A 22,701-nucleotide genomic window follows, 5' to 3' on the forward strand; every position below is an offset into this window, starting at 1 on the left:
GGGGCAGTCTGTCCCAGGTCTATGATTACTGCAGAGGAAGAGAAGGGAAGGAGGGCCATTCTGTCAATTCAATGGGAAAACCAGCTGCTGCTCTTTCCCCTAAGTAGATTCTACTCCATCTTTCCAAGAACTGTGTACCTTTAACAACTGGTGCTTGAGGCCTAAATTGAATTGTCTCAACTAGAGTAGACCTACAGAATCAGAGGACTTAAGTTGAGTTATATATGTTTCATTGATTCTGTGGATCTACTCTAGTTGGGACTCTTGGATTTAGGCCTAGGTTTGTTTCATTCTCTTCCACTTTCTTTCTCCTATTGAGTCCTGTGTTTTAGAGGTAGTAAAGGTCATTTTATTTTATTAGTCTGTAAAGTTAGTTGTCTTTTGAAAGGTTTCATTGAACAGCAGGGGAAAACAGTTAAATCAGCAGTTATTAAGTGTATAGGAGCCATCATGGTGTACTGGTTTGAGTACTGGACTTAGACTCTGGGAGACCAGGGTTTGAATCCCTACAACCACTCAAACCTCCTGGGTGACCTTGAGCAAGTTACACTCTCTCAGCCTTGGGGGAAGACATTGGCAAACCTTCTCTGAACAAATCTTGCAAGAAAACCCTAAGATAGGGTTGCTATTAGTCAGAAATGACTTGAAAACACACATAAAGAAATAAATTAAGAGTAGCCCCTGGTAGTCCTGGGCATTTAGGGAGACTTGGTGGTGCAGTGCTTAAATGCCTGTACTGCAATCCACAAGGTTGTGATTTGATCCCAGGCAGGGAGTACCCAGCTTGTTGGGGGCAGTTAGCTTACACATTGTAAAATGTTTCGGGACTGCTTAGTTCACTGATAAGCACTGATATAATAAATAAATAAATAAAAATTTTATTTATATACTGCTTTTCTAAAAAATCAAAGCGGTTAACAACAAGTGCAATTCACAACAATAAAACAACATCAAACATTAAAAACATCTTCATCATCTCATAAGCAACAATAACATCAATTGCAATAAAAACCAAAACACATGACAGCTCAACAATGCTGTCTGGAGGAGAAGGGGAGCATCACAGGAGTCAGGAGTCTCCTGTGGTGTGTTTTCAACCCCTTCTTGAAGTGGTCTAAGGAGGTGGCCGAGCGGAGCTCGTCGGGAAGCGAGTTCCAGAGTTTTGGGGCCGAGCTGGAGAAGGCCCTCTGGGTGGTGGTAGCCAATCTGACCTCTGGAACCTTCAATAAATGCTTCCCGGCAGATCTGAGTGTGCGGGGCGGATTGTATGGGGAGAGGCGGTCCTCTAAGTACCCTGGGCCCAATCCATTTAGGGCTTTATAGGTGATAACCAACACCTTGTATTGCGCCCGGAAGCGAATAGGCAGCCAATGAAGGTCTTTAAGGACCGGTGTTATGTGACTGGCCCTGGACATGCCAGTGACCAGTCTTGCTGCCATATTCTGCACCAATTGCAGCTTCCGGGTATGGTACAAGGGTTGCCCCATGTAGAGCGCATTGCAGAAATCCAAACGAGAGGTTACCAGAGCATGTACTATTGTTTCAAGGTCCCCCCGGCCCAGTTAGGGACGCAGCTGGCGTATCAGCCGAAGCTGATAACAGGTGCTCCTGACCGTTGCATCCACCTGAGATGTTAGGTGGAGCGACGAGTCAAGGAGCACCCCCAGACTGCATACTGAGTCCTTCACGGGAAGCGTGATCCCGTTCAGGACAGGTGGAAACACCGCCATCCCTGGGCCAGGAGAACCTATCACGAGTACTTCCGTTTTCTCTGGATTCAGGCTGAGTCTGTTTTCCCTCATCCAGCCCATTACCGATTCCAGGCAGTCCACAAGAGGAGAGATGCCAACTCGCTATTGCTATATTTAGGTTAGACTGCAGTCATGGATTTTATCTGAGACTGTGGGTACAGACCTCTGGCTGCATCTGCACTGCAGAAATAATGCAGCTTGACTCCTTCTCTGTCAGAGACCTTTGGTGCCACAACAAACTACAAATACCAGGATTCCACAGCACTGAACTATGGTAATCAAAGTGATGTCAAACTGCAAGATTTCTCCAGGGCAGATGCAGCCCCTGTTACTACTACTATTACTACTGGATTTTTTTCCTTTTGAACTGTAAACTTTAGTTTCTATTCCATCTTACTTAAAGAGAAACACAAAGTAATGCTTGATAGGTATCCATCGATCTTCACTGAAAATACATTGACAGAAATACCATTTTCCTTAGGGCCAGCTTAATACATTTTGTTGCTTGAGGCAAAGAACAAGAGGAGAGCTTGGAAAGGTAATTTTAAGAAGAATGAACACATAACCTGACTGGGAAGTGGTGAGATGTTGCTTTGGGGCCTTCTATAAGTGCTCCAAGAAGCTTGATAGGTATTGCAAAATTGAGAAAACAAAGCAACCACTGTCATAAAGACAGTTACAGTGATAGCCAGCCACTTCTCTAATAGTGTTTATTAAAGGGAACATAGTAGTATCTCCTAGTTATTCAAGTAGAAGAAAATGTTTATTTCATAAAGGAAAGTGCAGATGTTGGTCCAAGATAAGATCCTCCCAGGTACCTCCAGTTCAAAAAATTGTTTTCCTAAACTACAGAAGTGCCTCAGGAAGAAACTGCACATCTGACTGACTTGCAAGGCAAGGGAAAAAATTGTGACTTCAGACAGGATGGCTCACATTTTTCAGGCTACTTCTGAAGAAGTAAATATAGTGACATTGCCTACACTATCCTGTGACATTGTCATACTTTGCTCTCCAGGTTCCAGTCCCATTGTGAAGCCTCTTAGTTGGGTGTTTGTCCACATTCACATAGGTTTACAGCCTATGACAGTGACCCTCCTCTCTGAAATGCCCCCCCTTTCCCAAACTGACTCAGTTTGGGAAAGGGTGGGCATTTCAGAGAGGAGGGCCATTATCACAGCTTGTGTTCCAATAGCTAGTGTGTGCAGTGATGATGTGAGCTAGCTAACAGAAATCAAGTACAGTGGTACCCCGGGATACGAATGCGCCGCCTTACGAAATTTCCGGGTTACGAAAAAAATCCATTGAAAAAAACATTTCCGGGTTACGAAGGTTATTTCGGGTTACGAAGAAAAATTTGGTGCTTTTCGGCGCGATTTCACACGGAATCGCGGCTTTCGCTATTAGCGCCTATGGGCTTTTCGGCTAGCGAAAGTTTCCGGGTTACGAAAGCGGCGGCGGAACGAATTAATTTCATAACCCGGGGTACCACTGTAGTTAGGCTATACCCTTCCGATTTTTGCCTGGATTCCCGCCCACCATGTCAGACAAGGGGAAGGTGGGGATGAGCCAGGAGAGGGTCATGGGAAGGTGATAGCCTTCAGGTGCTCCCCTCCTGATGTTGTATGGGGGCTGGTTGAGGAGATCTCCTTCCTGCTGTTGGAGACTTTGGGGCTGTGCAGACCTGCCATTAAGACCGACTTGGGGGTGGAGTCAGAGTGTGCTGTACATCCCCATGGCGGCATGACACTGCGTGCCACTCCACATGGCATGTGAAGTCACAGCACTCCTCTGGCACTGTGTTTACATAATGCAGCCCCAAAGGAACGCCTTAAAGCCGTGGCAACAAGGCTATTGTGCCCTTTCCAAGGTGCAAAAAGGAGTCACTTCTTGCGGCTTCTTTTTGCACCCTGGAAAGGCCAGATCAGGGCTGCAGTGTGCAGTTGCTGTGGCCCCAATCCAGCACAGCTGGAGGTGTCTGTAGGCTGCCCCTTGGGGGCAGTCTGCAAAGCTTCTTTTTCCCCAGATGAGATCCCTTCAAAAACTATAGTTTTCATAGATGGTTGGCAACAGGCAGAACATTGATTAAACTATTTTTTCTTCCAGGAATTAATGCTTTAATGCAGCATATCCCAACAAAGGAATAAAAAGAAAGGGAGAGAGAGAAATAAGTTTAAAGCAAAACAACAGTAACTGAGGCGTGTTACACACTGCCATTTACTACGCGCTCCGTGCGTCCTAGGGTTAGGAAGGGGCGTGCTAGGGTTAGGAAGGGTCTCACCTTCCTAACTGGCCCTGTTTCTAGGATGCGCGGAGCACGTAGTAAATGGCGGCGCCCGTCCACACGGGCACCGCCATATTTACATCTCGGATGCATAGCGTCCGGACGTGCGCATGGCGGAAGTGACAGCGCGAGTGTCTCGCAGTCTGGCCGCTGGGGCTTCTTGGCGTAGCTAATGACGGCGGGGGTAGACCGCCCGCTTTAGGGTGGTCTGTAACGCGCCATTACACCACAATATAAAACCCCAGTTAAAAAATTGTAATAGCAGTTTAAAAGAATTACAAATATTTAAAGGAAGCAATATTTAAAATCCAGGGAACAAAAATAGAATCTTTGCTTGTGCTGCTCTGCAGAAAACAGGTAAGCCTCTCTGTGGAGGGTATTCCATGAACAAAGCACCACGACCAAAAAGGCAAATCAGTAATCAAAAAATAATGTGACAAGAATTGAGTGGACTTCAAAATGTAATGTATGTGGTTTGCAATATCATACAATATGGCCAATATAATTCAAATACAATTTATCAGATTAATTATCCTAGCAGATCCTGCCATATTTTATTATGTACATCTTGGAAAGTATACATCATTTCCTTTGTGATAGCACAGTTGATAAGTGTGCATCATCGGCCATAAAAACATTCCTTTTTAGTCCAATTTAATGTCTCCTAATTGATTTGTTAATTTGTCTCTGAATGCCAACAACTATACTTTATTACACCATTTGTCAATCAAGATATTTTGAGTTGATTTCCAGACTGTTATCATTTCTAAGTGGCCTGCTTTTCAGCATAAGATAAGTAAATTTTGATAGTGTTAATTTCTCATTTCCTTCCATGCACAGGGATAATGGCGAGCCAGCTCAGATTGGTTCATACTTGGATGGAAGACCTCCAGTGCTGTAGGCTATAGTTCAGAGGAAGGAATTGGCAAAACCATCTCTTGAGTATGCCTTGCTTAAAAAACACTATGAAATTCACAGGGTCATCATAAATTGACAGGTACACAACTATATATATATGTGTATGTTTTGTATACCACTCCAAAATCCCTGAGAGGGAGTTGCTTATAGATTTTATAAATAAACAAATGTATATGTTCCAATAAAAATTAAGGATAATTTAGGATATATCAGTTAAAGACAATTAAGTGCAAAACAATGTAATCTGACAATGGCTGCACTCCTCTCCTTGGGAAAGAGAAACCAGATTATTTTATGAAGTGTAGCTTTCAAATTACTTGTCACTTCAGCCTGTTAGCAGAGGACTTTGGCCAGGATTCTGCTCTTGAGACACCCTTCCTGATTGTCCTGGCATTTGTGGCAACTGTTAGGATACAACCCCACTCGTCTGTCTTTCAACTGGCTTCTGGTTTCTACGGGTTTTTTTTAAATCTAAGTGCTAATATATCAATGCCAATGACAAAAAAAAAAGCATTACATATGATGAACTGGAAATAAAAGCTGGAATCTCACCCAGTTGCACATGGGTAAGTCTCACTGACAGAGTGAGACTGAGGGTAGGGTTGCAGCCAAAACAGGATTGCATTCCTTTAATTTAAATTATTTTTTCTTGTCAAAAATTGTTGCAAATTAGCAGCAATGAATCTTACTGGAGGGCATCAGATGAATCCCTCTGGAGTACACTATACTGTTAGATAACAATGCAGTACTGAGGTCTTTCTTACATCTCAATTGTTTCCCTGTGAAAGAAACTGATTTCCACAGAATTGGATGATTGTCCCCTGAGGTTAATAGTAACCTTGATGGATGGACAACCTAGAAAGGTTTTCATGATGAAAGACTTTGTGGAAGCTAAAGCACTGTTGCTTAATTATGGAATCTAGCAGCAGCCTAGATTTGTTTTGCCTGAGGCAATGCTTATTGGTGAAACAATCAAAGAGTCTGGGTCATAGATGTCAATGACAGCTCTCTGGACAGAAAAAGAGTTTTTCTTCCTCAAGAGGTACCTTAGGAAATTGCTAGGATGGATAGCTTGCAGATTCAAAATAGCTACCCTCAACCACAATTCTTTTGCATACTACAGAAGAATGGGTGGTGGGAGCTAACCCAAATGGATCTGGTTATACCAAGGTTGAACAACTGCAACAGGTACAGTGGTGACTTTTATGTCCTGTGACTTCCAGGGACCACAAACAGAAAAAAAATAAATGAGGCCACATTTGACTATCCTTGGTCTATACTCACAGCAAAAATGAGTTTGTGAATCTTGGGGAGATGAAATGGGTTGCAAGAATTTCAAACTTGAGAGTACAACTGAGGAACACAGTTTTTAAATGCTTGTTGTTGTTGTGTGCCTTTAAGTCATTTCTGACTTATTGTGACCCTAAGGCAAACCTATTCTGAGGAGGATATCACACAACTGAAATTGGAAGTATAATCCAGTGTCATCCTGAACGCAATCATGCGTATTCACGTTATTGCGCAAAAGGTTACCTCACATGATCGCTGGCAGTCTGAACACACTCCGAATGCAATCATGCATCAATCCACAGTTAAGTAAATTCAGTGAACTAGCGAAGTCACAAACACTATTCCTAGGCAACTTCACACTCAGTGCGCTGTTATTTGATGGGATGTGCATGTCTCCTTTGATCCTGGTTCCCCCCCCCCCCAATCTGGAAGGGGGGGGGTTTCCCATGAAGCCATGCTGCAATTCCACTTCAATTTTGCTTCCACTTGTCCTTCAGCATTGCTGGGGGGGGGGGGGGGCTGCTGCCTGCTAATTAATTTTTTTAAAAAATTAAGAGGCATGGACTGGGAGCTATTGGATAATCATTATATTCACGTTTTAACATTACAAGAGTGAATATATGCTCGTTTTAATGTGAATAGAGCATGTTCTTTCAACCATTCTTCCCACTTGCCCTCCAACCTCTTTTGGAAATTGTGGGGTTCTTTGGTTCCTCTCTCTCACTCGCCTAAATATGCTATGCTCCAGTCATCTGGAGTCTCACTGAGCATGCGCAAGGGTGCCAATTCACAATTAAGAACCCACCAATGTGATGGCTTACTTTGCACAGAATCTGGGTCGCATTTGGGGAGGCCATTACAGCAAATTTAAGGCGTGATAAGTAATCACGTAATTACGTGCATTTTCAAATTGACCTTGCTATCTTCTCTTTCGAAATTAAGAGCCTACCATCTCATTTGATAAATTCCTGAGATATTCTTGGCAAGATTTGTTCTAAGAAGGTTTGCCATTTCCCAAGGTCACTCAGTGGGTTTCAATGGCTGAGCTGGGAATCGAACTCTAGTCTCCAGAGTCATAGCCCAACACTCAAACCACTATGCTACACTGGCTCTCCTCCCTCTTGTTAAAAGGGCAGCAACAACAACAACAACAACAACAACAAAAACTCAGGAAAATAACACCCTTAATCCATAAGGGAGAAGATTCAAATCCATCAATTACGTAGGGTTATAATTGTTATCTAGTGCTATTCTTAGACTTTTCTTCCCACTTCTTTGATTTACTGTCCAGCATATTTTAGTAAGCATATCATGCCTCCTCATGTTTCACAGATAACAATGGGAACATGTTATTAATGTGGAATAATAATAATAATAATAAAAGTTTATTTATATCTTGCCCCTTGAGGTCAATTGGGGTGGCTAACAGCAATAAAATACAATACATTGTAGATCAAAATTCCCTCCTCCCTTAAAAAATTATTAAATCAATTATAATTAAAACCAACTAATTAAACAACATTAACACATACACATTATTACAAGACAAAAACAAAACAGAACAAAACAAATAAAACAGTAAACTACGGTAGCATTTCCAAGGAGGACCTTGGGGACTCTCATAAGAACAGAGTTCCTGAGGCCAGGGTTATCTATTCCGGAAAGGCCTGCCGGAAGAGATCCGTCTTGACAGCCTTTTTAAAGCTGTCTAAAGATGTCAAATGATGGATCTCGTCTGGCAGGTCGTTCCACAATCTGGGGGCGACAACAGAAAAAGCCCTCTGGGAGGTAGCCGAAAGCCTAGCTCTTTGAGGCTGCAGCAAATTCCTCCCAGAGGACCAGAGTGTGCAGGGAGGATTATATGGGAGAAGGTAGTCCCTGAGATAGTTTGGACCAAGCCATTTAGGGCTTTAAAGGTGATAACCAACACCTTGTACTGGGCCCGGAAACTAATAGGCAGCCAGTGGAGGGACTTCAATATCGGAGTAATATGGTCCCTCCTCGATGTTCCTGACACTATTCTGGCCACCATGTTCTGCACTAATTGCAGTTTCCGAATCAGGAAGAACACACAACTTAGGAAAGGATACAGCAGACTGCTTTTACGTGAGCCTGCAGAGATGGGCAAGATTCTGCCCTGTCCTCTCTTTTGCACCCTGCTGAGTTGAGTGCAAAGTAACTGAGTATAAACTAAAGTAAAGGTGTGGAAATATTTAAAGACTTAGAAATATGGGAGATGTCTCAAGAAACCAGGATGAATGACTAAGGATCTTTCAACTGAGCTAAGTTTTAAACAGAACATGTATAAGAAATGGAAAAATGGGAAAATCACAAAAGAGGAATTCAAATAAATAGCAAGCACGTGTAGGGGTAAAATCAGAAATGCTAAAGCACAAAATGAACTCAGGCTTGCTAGAGAGGTTAAGAACAACAAAAAGGGCTTTTTTGGATATGTCCGCAGCCAAAGGAAGAAGAAGAAAATGGTAGGGCCACTGAGTGGAGAAGATGGCAAAATGCTAACAGAAGACAGAGAAAAGGTAGAATTACTCAACACCTTCTTTGCTTCAGTCTTCTCAGAAAAGGCAAAGGGTTCTCAACCTGAGGATAATGGAGCAGAGGATAGAATAGGGGAATTTCAGCACAGAATAAGTAAAGAGATAGTACAGGAATACCTGGTTAATCTAAATGAATATAAATCTTCAGGACCAGATGAACTACATTCAAGGGTATTAAAAGAGCTGGCAAATGTAATATCGGAGCCATTGGCAATAATCTTTGAAAAGTCCCAGCAGACTGGAGGAGGGCAAACATTGTCCCCATCTTCAAAAAGGGGAAAAAATAGGATCCCAACAATTATCGTCCAGTTAGTCTGACATCAATACTAGAAAAGATTCTAGAGCAGATCATTAAACAGAGTGTCTGCAAACATCTAGTAGGCAATTACAAATATCTCAAAAAGTCAACATAGGTTTCAGAGAAACAAGTCATGCCAGACAAATCTAATCTCTTTTTCCCCCCATAAAATTCCCAGCTTGGTAGATGAAGGGAATGCTGTGGATATAGTATAACTTGATTTCAGTAAGGCCTTTGACAGGGTTCCCAATGACATTCTTGCAAACAAGTTTGTAAAATATGGGCTAGACAAGGCAACTGTTACATGGCTTTGTAATTCGTTGACTGGCAGAACCCAAAGGGTGCTCAGCAATGGCTCCTTTTCATCCTGGACAGAAGTGACCAGTGGGGTCCCACAGGGTTCTTTCCTGGAGCCAGTGTTATTCAACATCTTTATCAATGATTTGGATGACAGAATTGGGGGCATACTCATCAAATTTGCAGATGACACCAAATTAGGAGGAATAGCTAATACCCCAGAGGACAGGATCAAAATTTGAAACAACCTGAATAGACTAGAAAGTTGGGCCTAAGCTAACAAAATGAAATTCAGCACAGAGAAATGTAAGATACTGCACTTAGGGCGGAAAAATGAAATGCACAGATATAGGATGGGGGACACCTGGCTGAATGAGACTACGTGTGAAAGGGATCTAGCAGACCAAGTAGACCACAAGTTGAACATGAGCCAACAGTGTGATGCGGCAGCTAACAAGGCCAATGCAATTTTAGGCTGCATCAATTGAAGTATAGTGTCTAGATCAAGGGAAGTAATAGTGCCACTCTATTCTGCTTTGGTCAGTCCCCACCTGGAATACTGTGTCCAGTTCTGGGCACCACAATTTAAAAAGGATGTGGAGAAACTGGAGTGTGTCCAAAGGAGGATGACTAAAATGGTGAAGGGTCTGCAAACCATGCCCTATGAGGAACAACATAGGGAGCTGGGGATGTTTAGCCTGGAGAAGAGAAGGTTAAGAGGTGATATGATAGCCCTGTTTAAAAACTTAAAGGGGTGCCATATTGAGGAGGGAATAAGCTTGTTTTCTGATGCTCCAGAGACTAGGACCCAGAACAATGGATGCAAGCTACAGGAAAAGAGATTCCACCTCAACATTAGGAAGAACTTCCTGACAGTAAGGGCTGCTCGACAGTGGAATACACTCCCTCAGAGTGTAGTGGACTCTCCTTCCTTGGAGGTCTTTAAGCAGAGGCTGGATGGCCATCTGTTGGGGATGCTTTGATTGAGAGTTCCTGCATGGCAGGGGGTTGGACTGGATGGCCCTTGCAGTCTCTTCCAATCCTATGATTCTATGCTTTAATTTCCTTCCCTTGGCTTTTGCAGAAATAGCATGTAGGTTACCATATACCTGTGTCTAATATGTAGGCCCCGAATTGTTGTTAGCTGTGCGCATAACTCTCACATATTTCTCATTTTGACAAATATTATTTTAAAATATTTCCTTTTCTCAAAGGCTTTGCAGTGACCAACTTGTTCACAATTCCATGTGTGATCATGATAATTAAAGGAATATCCCTCAGGAAGAAAAACCATGTCATTCATCACTTTCTATTTCTATATTGTTCCCTTTAATGTCTGAAAGTTAGCTTCATAGAATATTGAACAAACTAATCTTTATGAATCTTCCCTGTATATACTGGAAGGCAATAAACATTTTCCAAGACAATGCAAAAAGTGTGTGTTGTGGGTCTGAGATAGACCTCTGAGACAGACCTCCGTTGCATGGGCCTGAAAGTGATGAAAGAGGCAATGTTGTTGAGGTCTGTACTCATATTTTCACCTCCAGCAAATTGGTTTTTCAAACTTTCAAAACTCTAAAACTTGCACGGTCACAACTGAAAATAACAGATTTCACAAACTTTAGAACTATCTTAAAAACCAATGGTAGTAAAAAAAATTATTATTATTCCTGAATCGTTAATTTTAAAATGGCATTGTTGTGTGCCTTTCAGTCATTTCTGAATTGAGTTGATTCTAAGGTGAATTGATCATTGTGTTTTCTTGGCAAGATTTGTCCAGAAGGCATTTGCCATTTCCTTCCTTTGAGTCTGAGAGAGTGTGATTTCCCAAGGTCACCTAGTGGGGTTCCATGACTGAGCAGGGATTTGAACCATGATCTTGCAACACTCAAACCATTAAACCACACTGGTCCAACACTCAAACCACTAAACCACATTGACTTTTCAATTTCAAAATGCATTCATTTAAATGCCAGTGCCAATACTTTATAGTAATGGTTACTGTGTTATTATTTTGATTCATAACTGGCTGTTTTTAATAATTTTATATGATTATTTTTAAAGTTTAGAATTAATAAGTTAATTAATTTTATTAAATTATTTAAATTATTAAATATTCTTAAAGCTCTAATAAATTATATTTCCCGCCCTGCCAGAGGAATGCTTTGTAGATTATCCCAGTGGACCAAACTACCTATACCATTTTATTGATCACATATTATTCCTCAACCAGTGGCGTCTGCACCCCTGGTGTTACCTGAAAAGGAGTGGAGCTGCCAGGGAGGCAGTGGCCAAAAGTGGCCAAAAATGTGGGGTGGTGCAGGGCTCCTCACAAGGAGACATTAGTTGCCATGGCAAAGGAGAGGGCCAAGCTCCCCTCTGCCGGCTTTGCAGAAATAATGCAGTTTCACAAGGAGACCACTGCCACCATGGCAAAAGAAAGGGCTCCTCATTTGGCTCCTTACCATGGCATGTCAGCAGAGGGGCACTTAGCCCTCTCCTTTGCTTTGGTAGCAAAGGTTTTCTTGTGAGGAGGCAGCTGTGGCAAGCCAGGAGGCTCTGACTGGGTGTCATCCCTCTTCTGGGCTGTCACCCAATGTGATCCATACCCCCTTAGTGACATCACTTTTCCTCACACTAGCATGTCCAAACTATGTTAAAAACCTCTGTTAATAGCCTCAAATGAATCCTGCCATAGTCAACTATGGCTGCATCTGTACTGCACCCGCACTGCAGAAATAATGCAATTTGATACCACTTTAACTGCCATGGCTCCATCCTATGGAATCCTGGGATATGTAGTTTGCCATTATACCAGAGGCCTCTGATAGAGAAGGCTAAATATTCCACAAAACTACAATTCCCAGAATTCCATAGCATTGAGCCATGGCAGTTAAAATGGTGTCAAACTGCACTATTTCTGCAGTTGAGATATAATAATTAAAAAAAAAAAAAAGAATTGAGGCAAGAGACATTTGTTATACACTCTGAAAAAATTGTTCCTGAGCCTATACTCTATATTATAGGATAAATATTCTTCTACATTTAATAACAATAAAAGTAAGGAATAAAGCTCATAAATATTTAAAAGATGATTCTTCTCTGAGTTGTAGGAAGGCATGTTTCATTCATCTTACTTGCAACACGACCATGTTTTCAGTTGCCTGCCATTTAGTTCCTGTTCTTTACTCGTTTAAAGCCATGTGCTATCATTTTATTTTTATTTTACTTTACAAGTATCCCCATCTTTCTTGCAAAGCTGGGAATTCTTCTTCACTCACCTTAGATTTCTCTTGATGCAGCTCAATTTGAATGTCTGTTAGCTTAGTCCTGAGATCTTCATTGGCAGCTTGTAAGGACATGATCAGTACCTCAGGCTTTTCAGCCTTGCTGCGTCCTTTTTTTGACATGGTTGTTGGCTACTGTGAATCTGTGCGTGAGAAGTCTTCTTCAAACAGGAACAGCCATTCCTTTATTTCTTTCCATCCACGTTGTCTCAGCAACTACTGTGTGGTATTCCAAAAGAGCCCTTCATCCCCTCCTTGGGCAGTCCTGTGGGAAATAATATGCCATTGTATTTATTAGTGAGGAACATAAGAGTAACAGAGTGATCAGTGATGCACATTAAAGAGCAGGCCCTGACTACTTTGTTGAAGTCACTAAGGAGCAAATACAACAGAAAAATTGCTTTATTTTTTGGACTGTGGCTACAAATTTCTGGTTGTGTTTCCCAAATCTAGTGACATATACATAGTGATTCAAAAAGAATACTGCAAAACCAAATAAGAACAGCTTTACTTTTGTGCCATTCTTTTTTAATCACTCTTGCAGTGATGGAAGTATATCACTGTTAAAGAGACAGTGTGGTGTAATGGTTTTGAGTGTTGAAGTATGACTCTGCAGACCAGGGTTCGAATCCCTTGTTCAGCTATGGAAACCCACTGAATGATCCTGGGAAAGTCAAACTCCCTCTGACTCAAAGAAGGAAATGGCAAGGTTCCTCTGAACAAATCTTGCCAAGAAAACCCTATGACTGCTTCACCTTAGGGTTGTCATAAACTGGAAATGACTTCAAGGTACACAACAACAACAACAACAGTAGTGTTGGAGCATGTTGTACAGAGATGCATTTTGCTCTCCTCTGCCCTTAAAGTGACTGGATAACTCAATGCTTTTGGGAAGAGACAAATTTTCTTCTCGTTGCAAAGGAATTTCCAAAAGTAACATTTTATCTCATCCTCCAAGGTATATGTTGTAGATTATCTTGCTGGACCAAACAACGTCCCCCCCCCCCCCTTTACATGGGCAGGTTATAGCATACAACCAGTGCTGGATCAGCAGTAGCCCAAACCTTATACTATGAGGGAAAAGAAGCTTTTTTGGTAGTTTCTGGAAAGAATACAAATGATTTTCAGCAAGGAACCCTATTTTTATCCAGCATATTTTTTGCATAATAACCTTTCAATCAAAGCCCAATAATATAATTATCCCATAGTCAGAGTGCTTATGAATGAAGCCACTCTCTCTGTATAATAGTGAAGTAAGCTCCTTGGAAATCAGTAAACATAGTACAAGTTTACATTAGCAAATTCAAAAGCTGGGCAATACATTTATCTCTAATTGGAAGCACAATTCAAAGGGGGCTGCCAGCTTAAAAAAAAGGAGGTAGAAATTTAATCAATGAGATCTTTGTTACTTTATTTAATGGCCTTAGGATTTCATCCCTGGATATATACTCTGTTTCATTTAGTTTTTAGTATATTAATTCATGCACTCAACCAATTAATGGTTCAAAGGTAGATTAAAACTGGGGCCAGGATCCTCAAATGGCTTGCCCAGTAGACTGTTGTGCAAGTGGTTTGAAGTTCACTGCTTGGGCAGAGAAATATCCAAGACCTCTACGGGTAAGTGGAAGAATGGCTGTGGTGGTCATAATGATGGTAGGCATCCCTACTCACCTATTGCACTAGAGGAGGACATGACACCCAGGTTGCACCTCCAGCCAGAAGCAAACTCTTTTGACAGCTGTCTATTTCTTCAATGCTTGGTTTGGAGCCTAGGCACCAGGTGAAAGGTTGCTTCAAAAAAATCACCTGTTGAAAAGCCAACAGGCATGGTTGGTGGGAATGCTGTAGATGGCCTTCCTCATGGCTGCTTCCATATTCGGAACACCTTACCTAGGGAAGTAAGGGTGTCTCCTTCTTTGTTTTCCTTTTGGCAGTAGGTAAAGATCTCCCCCCCCCCCCCAGCAAACTTTTGAAAATTGATTTTAACAAGAAAAGGGCTTTTACCAGAGCATCACGTGTGTGTGTGTGTGTGTGCGTGTGTGGATCATACCTGGTTGGGCCCCCCATCCTTTCAGTCTGCACATCCAGGGCTTCCTCTCCAGGGAGAAAGCCCAGGATGGAGGAGGAGGGCCAACACGCCACCATCACCCCCCAGTTCTTTCTGAGTCCAACATGGATTTGGAGGGCATGAGGTGGGGTGAGGTGGGGGAGCCTTCCTCCGAGTGTAGCATGGACTCAGAAGGCATGGGGAGGGGAATCTGCCCTTTTGGCCCCACTCTCATAAGCTTCACTCCTGGAAGCCCCACTCCCAGAAGCCCCCCCCCCCCCGCACTGGTGACACCTGGGCTGGGAACACAACTGGATGCTGTTCTGTTTTTAACCTGTTTAAAAGAAAGATTTTAATTTGTTTTAATTCTGTTGTTATTTAATACTGTTTTAATCTTAATTTTAAATGTTTTGAACTATGTTTTTTATTATATTGTCTGCCTTTTTGTAAGCTGCCTTGAGTCTCACTCTGGGAGAATGATTAATCTGAATTTACTTGCACTACTTGATGAAATCTCACTTGATTTAGATAGATGGCTGTCACTAAGTTGAACACCATCTTAGCCACCAGGGATGGGGAATCCCTATAAACTACCATTTCACACAAGGATGGACTACAAGCTGTCAGGAACATCATTCCAGACGGGCCCATAGCCATCAAAGGCTGCCACTTTGTTTTTACATTCAACTACCTTACCTTTGGTAATAACATATGCCTTCAAGTCAATGATACTGCCATAGGCACCCTACAATATGCCAACATCTTCATGGCTGACCTGGAGCAGTGCTTCCTTAACTCCTGCATCCAGAAAGCTCCCCTCTACCTGAGGTATACTGATGAGATCTCCATAATGGGAATAATGGAAAGGACTCACTCAAGATATTTCACCAGAATTGCAACAGGTTCCACCCCACCATCAATCTTAGGTTGTAACTATTCACAGAACAAGTCCACTTTTTGGACACCATCATATAGCTGCTACACTGACTGCTACACATACTTACACACTTCCAGTTACCACCTGGAACATACTACCAAATCCACAGTTTACAGCCTCGGATACAATTGCATCTGCTCAGAACCACAGGACAGGGTCATAGAATTAACAGAATTACAATAAGCATTCCTCAAGCTACAGTACCCATCATATGAAGTAAAGAAACAAATCAATAAGGCAAGACTTGTACCTAGGATCAATCTATTAAGAACAGACTGAAGACAGGAAATTGCAGAGCTCCACTAGTGGTCACATACAGCTCCTAGTTTGAGACCACACATACTTATCATCACTGAAATACTATCTGTTTCAGACAATAATCATGCCCTCTCAAAAGGCTCTTGGTGGCAAGCCTTTACTTGCCTACCGACAGCCTCCCAATCTCAAAGAGTTACTTACTTACAGAAGGAAACACAAGACAGATGGGGAGATGGGTAGAAGACCTTGCCACAAACTCAGATGTTGACTCTGCCCACACATCTACTCAGGAAATGTCATCATTGGACCTAATCACACAACCCACAATATTAGAGGCACTTTTACTTGCTCATCTTCTATATGGTATATGCCATCCACTGTCAACAATGTCCTTCAGCACTCTATATTAGGCAAACAGGCCACTCTCTCTGCCAAGTAACAAGTAGGCATAAATCAGATATTAGAAATGGGAATACACAAAATCTTGTTGCAGAACACTTGGGCATTATATCTCAGATCTCAGGATAGCAGTCCTTGAACAAAACAAAACAAACACCCTAAAAGAAAGATTAGAAAGCGAAAGCTGAATCAGAATATAGCCACTAACTCCAATCCATCAACAGTGAGCAGACACAAGAGTCTCCTGGCAAAATAAACATATTAAAGCACTGGTTAACACCCAGCCTCACAAAGCCCCTCTTGACCAGTTTATCTTATTTCCTTTCTGGTTCCCCCCCCCAAAAAAAACCCCTCATTCTACCATTCACATGGGCGCATTACAGAGTGCCGAAAAGCGGCGCTCTGCCTGCGCCGTCATTAGCTGCGCCGAGAAGCCCCAGCGGCCAAATCGCAAGGCTTCCCGGCGCAGCTAAAAAGAAGCGCCAAAATGGCGCTTCTTCTTGCGTTGTGGAAATGATGTGACAAGGCACCAATGGCGCACTCGACATGTCATTTTCACGACGCTACATGTGGACGCTAAGCGTCCGGCCTGTGTGTATAGGGCGCGGCCATTTTTACGCCCCCGTCACGTGCTAGGGGTAAGGCCGGTATGGACGCTAGGTCTTTGGCCAACCCCTAGCACGTGATGGGGGCGCCGCAAAGGCCCGTTCGGAATGGGCCCTGGTTATCCACCCACCCTAACCTTAGGCAACATCTTTCCTCCTACCTTTGTCCCTTAACCACAGTTAAAACTGAACATCACCTCATCACTATACCCACAAGTTTTGCATTTCTGTGTCTATTCATACAGTCTCCTTATAAAAGCTCTTCCTGGGCACCAGTCCACTCCATGCATCTGAGAAAGTAGATCATGTCTACAAAAGCTGATGCTACAACATTTTTACACAGTTAATTTCAAAGGTGTACAAGATCTATTTGCCTACTTATATTATGTAATTGTAACAGGGGAAATTTTCACTCTCTCTCTGGGCTGCACCAGCCTACCCAGGCACACCAGAAGTTGCCATTTTAGCTGGTGTACATGCAGAAATGTGATGTGAAAAAAGGGAGTAAACACCAATAGGGTTTTTCCTGCCCACTTTTTAGGGGGAATAGTCTATGTATAGATATCATAGGAACCCTATCATCATCATCATAGGTACCTTACAGGTTGTTGTTGTTATTGCATGTCTCCAAGTCATTTCCAGATTATGGCGACCTTAATGTGAACCCATGAAGAAATTTTCTTGGCAAAATTTATACATGGCGGGTTTGTCTTTGCCTTCCTCTGAAGCTGAGAAAATATGACTTGCCCAAGGTCACCCATAGGGTTTCCATGGCTGAGCAGAGATTCAAACCCTGGTCTCCAGAGTCACAGTCCAATGTTCAAACCACTACACCACACTAGCTCTCAACTTATAAGAACCTTATTAATATTTTTACAAATATTTTTATAATGTATACAAACAGAGAGAAATAAAAAAAATAAGGTAGCTGTGATAGCACCTTATTCCTTGTTTTCCCTCTGCCCTTCCAGCCCTCTCCTCTCTTCTCCTTGGGACAAATGTAACTCTAAAGGAAGAAACAAGAGAAAGATGCTAACACTATTACATTTCCCAATTATATGATGGCTTTTAAAAGACAGAAGGGACTTCTAGATTGTGAATGGACACTTCAAAAGGAGTGTTATTACTAGAGATGTGAAGGCCCAGAAAAAAACCAGAAAAATTTGAAAAAAACCCCTGTCCCCCCCCCTTTTTTTTTTCCTGAAGGCTTTTTTGTTTTTTCCCAAAAATTTGAAAAAAATTGAAACAGGAAGAAAATTTATTATGGAATGTTTTATTTTAACATGATGAATCGAATCTTTAAGACGAGGTGTTCACATATTCTCCAAATCCTTTCTAAAGACTATGAACAGTATCAGATTGTTCTAATTTCTGTGAGTGAGTAGGACAAGCAAGTCCTAGGTTGCAAACTGAACTCTCCAATGTAAGAGCAAGATGCATTTCTTCCTTTAGGGCAGTGGTTCTCAACCTTTGGTCCTCCATTTGTTTTGGACTTCAGATCCCAGAAGCCTCAGCCAACATGGCCAATAATCAGGAATTATGGGAACTGAAGTCCAAAACATCTGGAGGTCCAAAGGTTGAGAACCTCTGCTTTAGGGGCATCGAAGGAATCTGGTCTATGTTTGGAAACACTCACAGTAAATCAAGAAACAAATTGACATGTGAAAGGTAGAGAAGCTTCTTTCAATCTGGGTTAACCTCTAGCTTTTAGAAGTCCATGATCACTGTGATGATGACAATCATAATGAAGCAGGAGCTGAAACTGATACTGATAACAGAGCTGCATCTGCACTGCAGAAATAATCCAGTTTGACACCACTTTAACTGCCATGTCTCAATGCTATGGAATTCTGGGAATTGTAGTTTTATGAGATATTTAGCCTTCTTTGTGAGAGAGCTCTGGTGCCACAACAAACTACAATTCCCAGAATTCCCTAGCACACCTAACTGTGCTATGACAGTTAAAGTGGTGTCAAACTGGAAATCTCTGCAGTTCAGATACAGCCCAGAGCTCAGAAAATGAGTCTGATTAAATTTCATGTCTATTCACTGAATTCCTTCCACACATCTTTCCCCATCAACTATTTTTATGGGAATGAGTGCTTTATGTCTATTTAATACTGTGGAGAGGAAATATAAATAATTTTCTTTGTTACTAATGTTGATGGTTTCTTTTGGTTTTTTTTTTTTCTTTTTCATTTCTTTTCCTTACTCCACTTAAACTAGTAAAACCAAAGAGGTTCTGTATAATTCAGGAGATTTTTGCTCCATTTCTTACAAATATATATATATATATATATATATATATATATATATTTAAAAAGTAAATTCCATTTGTAATAACTGTTTGAATACATGGTATTTTAATATACCAATTGTGATAATTTTATGCCAAATCAAATTGTACATAGTCATATTTTATGCTCCTCATATAACAGAGTGACTTTCAATCTGTAAAAAGTGCTAATGTTGCATTTTCCCCCCAATTTTTCTGAAAATTTCTTTTCCATTTTTTTCCGCCTGACTTTAAAATTTCTGGAAATTTTACATCTCTAGTTATTACTATGGAATGACATCTGCTTAAAAGAATACAGTATGTAGGTCCAGGGTACTTATAGGTTGCTATGTATTGTAGTGCGGTCCATGAAAGATTTAGATTATATAATTAAATATGGAGTCAGAATAGCAGGCCTTATTTAGCACAGGGATCTGGGCAAATCTGTATATCATGAAATATTTTTCCTTGGCTGAGAACTTTTGTTCAAACAGCAATCTTGTTTTTTCCCCTTTAAATAGCTGTTGCACCTGTCAATTGCAGTAAAGATACAGGAAATATGTTGGCAATGAATCCTGAAAAAGAAACTCAGAAACCAGAAGGCAAATGAAAGGATATTCATGATAGTCTGTTTTTGAACATTTGGGCTTGGCAGAATCAGAGTGGGGGAAGGGGTTCTTTTTGTTTTGCGAGGGTGTTTTTCTTCTATCTGAAAGGCTGTTGGAAGACACAGCCAGAGAGATAGGACTTGTCACAATTCCCACCCTGACAACTGTCAAAATTTCCAATTAAGTTAATTAAATATGCAAATTAGCAGTGGTCCTTCCGTTCAGAATAAACTCCAGTGCTAACTTCACTGTTAGACTATTCATGTTGAATACCAATACCAGCTGCCTATTCAGAAGTCCCGATGCCCCATATAGCTACGTGCCAGAGCTGTGGTCTATGCTATTAGACCAATAGTAATTAATCATTAAAATGAAGCTACAATCATAAAATTAATCATAAAAAATGAAGCTGGAACTACTTTAAAGCAGTATGTGCAATGGATTCACATGGAGACAAAGTTAAAAAAAAAACAAATTAAATGAGAAAAGCAAGAGGATGGGGATGTACGTATTTGTTGTTGCTGTGTGCCTTCAAGTTGTTTCTGACTTATGGTGACCCTAAGGTGAATTTGTCATGAGGTTTTCTTGGCAAGTTCCTTCAAAGGGAGTTTGCCATTGCCATCCTCTGAGGCATCCAAAGTCACTCAGTGGGTTCACATATCTGAGCCAGGATTCAAACCCTGGTCTGCAGAGTCATAGTCCAATGCTCAAACCACTACACCACACTGGCTCCACATGTACATATACACATAAATATATTTATTCACACAAAAAAATTAAAATCATAAATTTTAGTGAATGATTTTTGCCATCTTGAGCTCGTAGCAGTGAAAAGAAATTGCTCTGGAGATGCCTCTCCTCCTTGGCTGCAGGTTACCCCACAATTTGAACTCTGTAATGATGCAGCAGAAGATACGCATCGCCAACTGCAGCCTTGCAGTCTGAGCACTGGTCTGTGTGCTTGATGTGCTGTTTTAAGGTCAATCTACAATGAGGGGAGCAGTGGCCCATAAAAGATGGATGCTTTTGCTTCCAAAATAAGATACCGTAGCTGTTTATGCTTGAAAGCATAAAGAATGTTGATTAAACATATCATGGCTACCCAAATGGAATGTGTCAGAGCTATCCAAACAGCATGGAGTCAAGGGAGGGTGTGAGGTATTTAAATGGGGAAGAAAAACTTGCTTATGTGAAGTAACAAAGAAAGATGGAAAGCATAGCGAAGGAATCTGTACAGAGGTGTAGGGGATGGTCGAAGAGGTGCCTTCAAAAAGGCTTTTTAATTCATTCTTAATTGATCAGATCTAAAATTTAGATTTCCCCCCTTCTCTGTAGGTAGTCATATGTCTGACATTTGTGTTTGCTTACAGATATGTTCATGCAGCCATGTGACACACTGAACTAGTGAAAGAACAAGATTTAGCATAAGTGCAGTGGGACAGCTTGCTTACACTCCTTAGAATGATGATTTGACATTCTGATCAGCCACACAGATGAGTTGCTCAGTGGTCTAAAATGAATAGTTTTAATTGGGTTATAAATTAGATAGACAAGAATCCAGTCTAGGACCAAAGGGACATGACTGCAAACATCATGGCATAGCATAAAATATATCAAAAGCTAACATCAAGAATTAACACAAATTCTTAAGGATTAGCAGTTGCTGGAGTAGGTTAGCTCCTTTTTGCATTTTTCAGTACATATGCCTACAAATACATAAATTAATTGCAATGATTACCATAAACAGTAACCAGCGAAGGCAATTAGCTATTCACAATGATCTGAAGCAAGAGTTCATTGGAATTCACAAGTAATGAGACCAGAATATACAGTGGGTAATTAGGGTTCAAACTCTTGGTGGTTTATAACTGCATAACACAAATTAACTTTGGAGGGATTTATAGATTTTTATATCATGCAGTCTGTGCTTGCAGAGTTTCCTAACTGAACAAGACAGATGTAGCTTTAGGTCTGAGCCAGAGCCCCCTCATTTTTTGGCAGAATAACAGAGAGGTTGCTGGTAGGCAGCGGTGACAAATGCAGTACTCCAAGCAGCGGTGGCTGGCCAAGCATCAGTGTGGGTTAAATTTCTCATAATACCACAGCTACAATGTTGCTTTAGGGCACTATGGGAAATTAAAATGGCAGGTAGACCCAGTCACTCAGCACTGCTCAGAGCTCCAGGTGGTGTGCCTTGCAAGGGTGGTGGGCCCCAGCAGCTGCCGATGGCTGATGAAAAGTGTTGCTTACATTACTGCAGCAACAACAAACAGAAAAGAGAACAGTCTTTGCACCCAAAGAATTTACAAAGATACAGTTTAATTACTGGGAAGCTTTGCCCAGTTTGTGCAGTTAAGCAGTGTTGAACACAGCATATTAATGCATACAATGTACAGAAAAATGTCCTGTACCTAGTGTGCATGAATATACTATTTTCCTTTCCATCTCTCTGTCCCCAGAATCAAGGTCCTCATCTCCCTCTCTCTCTCAGAGAGAGGGAAAGAGAAAGATGGCTGGAGGAGAGATGGAACAGCAAACAGAGATGCACATTGCTGGAAGCTGCAGAGATGAAGAAGGCAGGAATTGATATATCGATGTGAAAGAAACTGCTGGAAGCTTATTTGGCACTGTAATGGATTGTTAGTTGTGACAAGGGATACTTGAGGAATTTTATATTTACAAATTCCTACATAAAATGAACTGATCCAAAGCTCTCATCAGACTAATACAGTGCTACCTCGGGTTACGAAATTAATTCGTTCCGCGGCGCCGTTCGTAACCCGATACATTTCGCAACCCGAAAAGGCTTTCCGTTAGCGCTGGAAAGCCGCTAGCCGCGCTTCGCATTTAAATTTCGCGCCGAAATGAATTTCGTAACCCGAAAAATCTTTCGTT

The 22,701-nt window shown here is 41.5% G+C and overlaps 1 protein-coding gene across 1 annotated transcript in view; it reads right to left on the reverse strand.

The window, feature by feature from the left end:
• The window catches only part of JAKMIP2 (janus kinase and microtubule interacting protein 2), a 148,930-nt gene that overhangs the window by 47,529 nt on the left and 78,700 nt on the right, over positions 1-22,701 (reverse strand). The window contains exon 2 of the mRNA XM_089531509.1: positions 12,672-12,942. Coding sequence (XP_089387635.1) covers positions 12,672-12,800 — 129 coding nt within the window. The 5' untranslated portion in view covers positions 12,801-12,942. The remainder of the gene's footprint in view (positions 1-12,671; positions 12,943-22,701) is intronic.

This window comes from Sceloporus occidentalis, unplaced genomic scaffold (genome assembly GCF_023333645.1).
Source record: "Sceloporus occidentalis isolate IW3139 unplaced genomic scaffold, rSceOcc1.0.p SCAF_1, whole genome shotgun sequence".
NCBI lineage: Eukaryota > Metazoa > Chordata > Lepidosauria > Squamata > Phrynosomatidae > Sceloporus > Sceloporus occidentalis.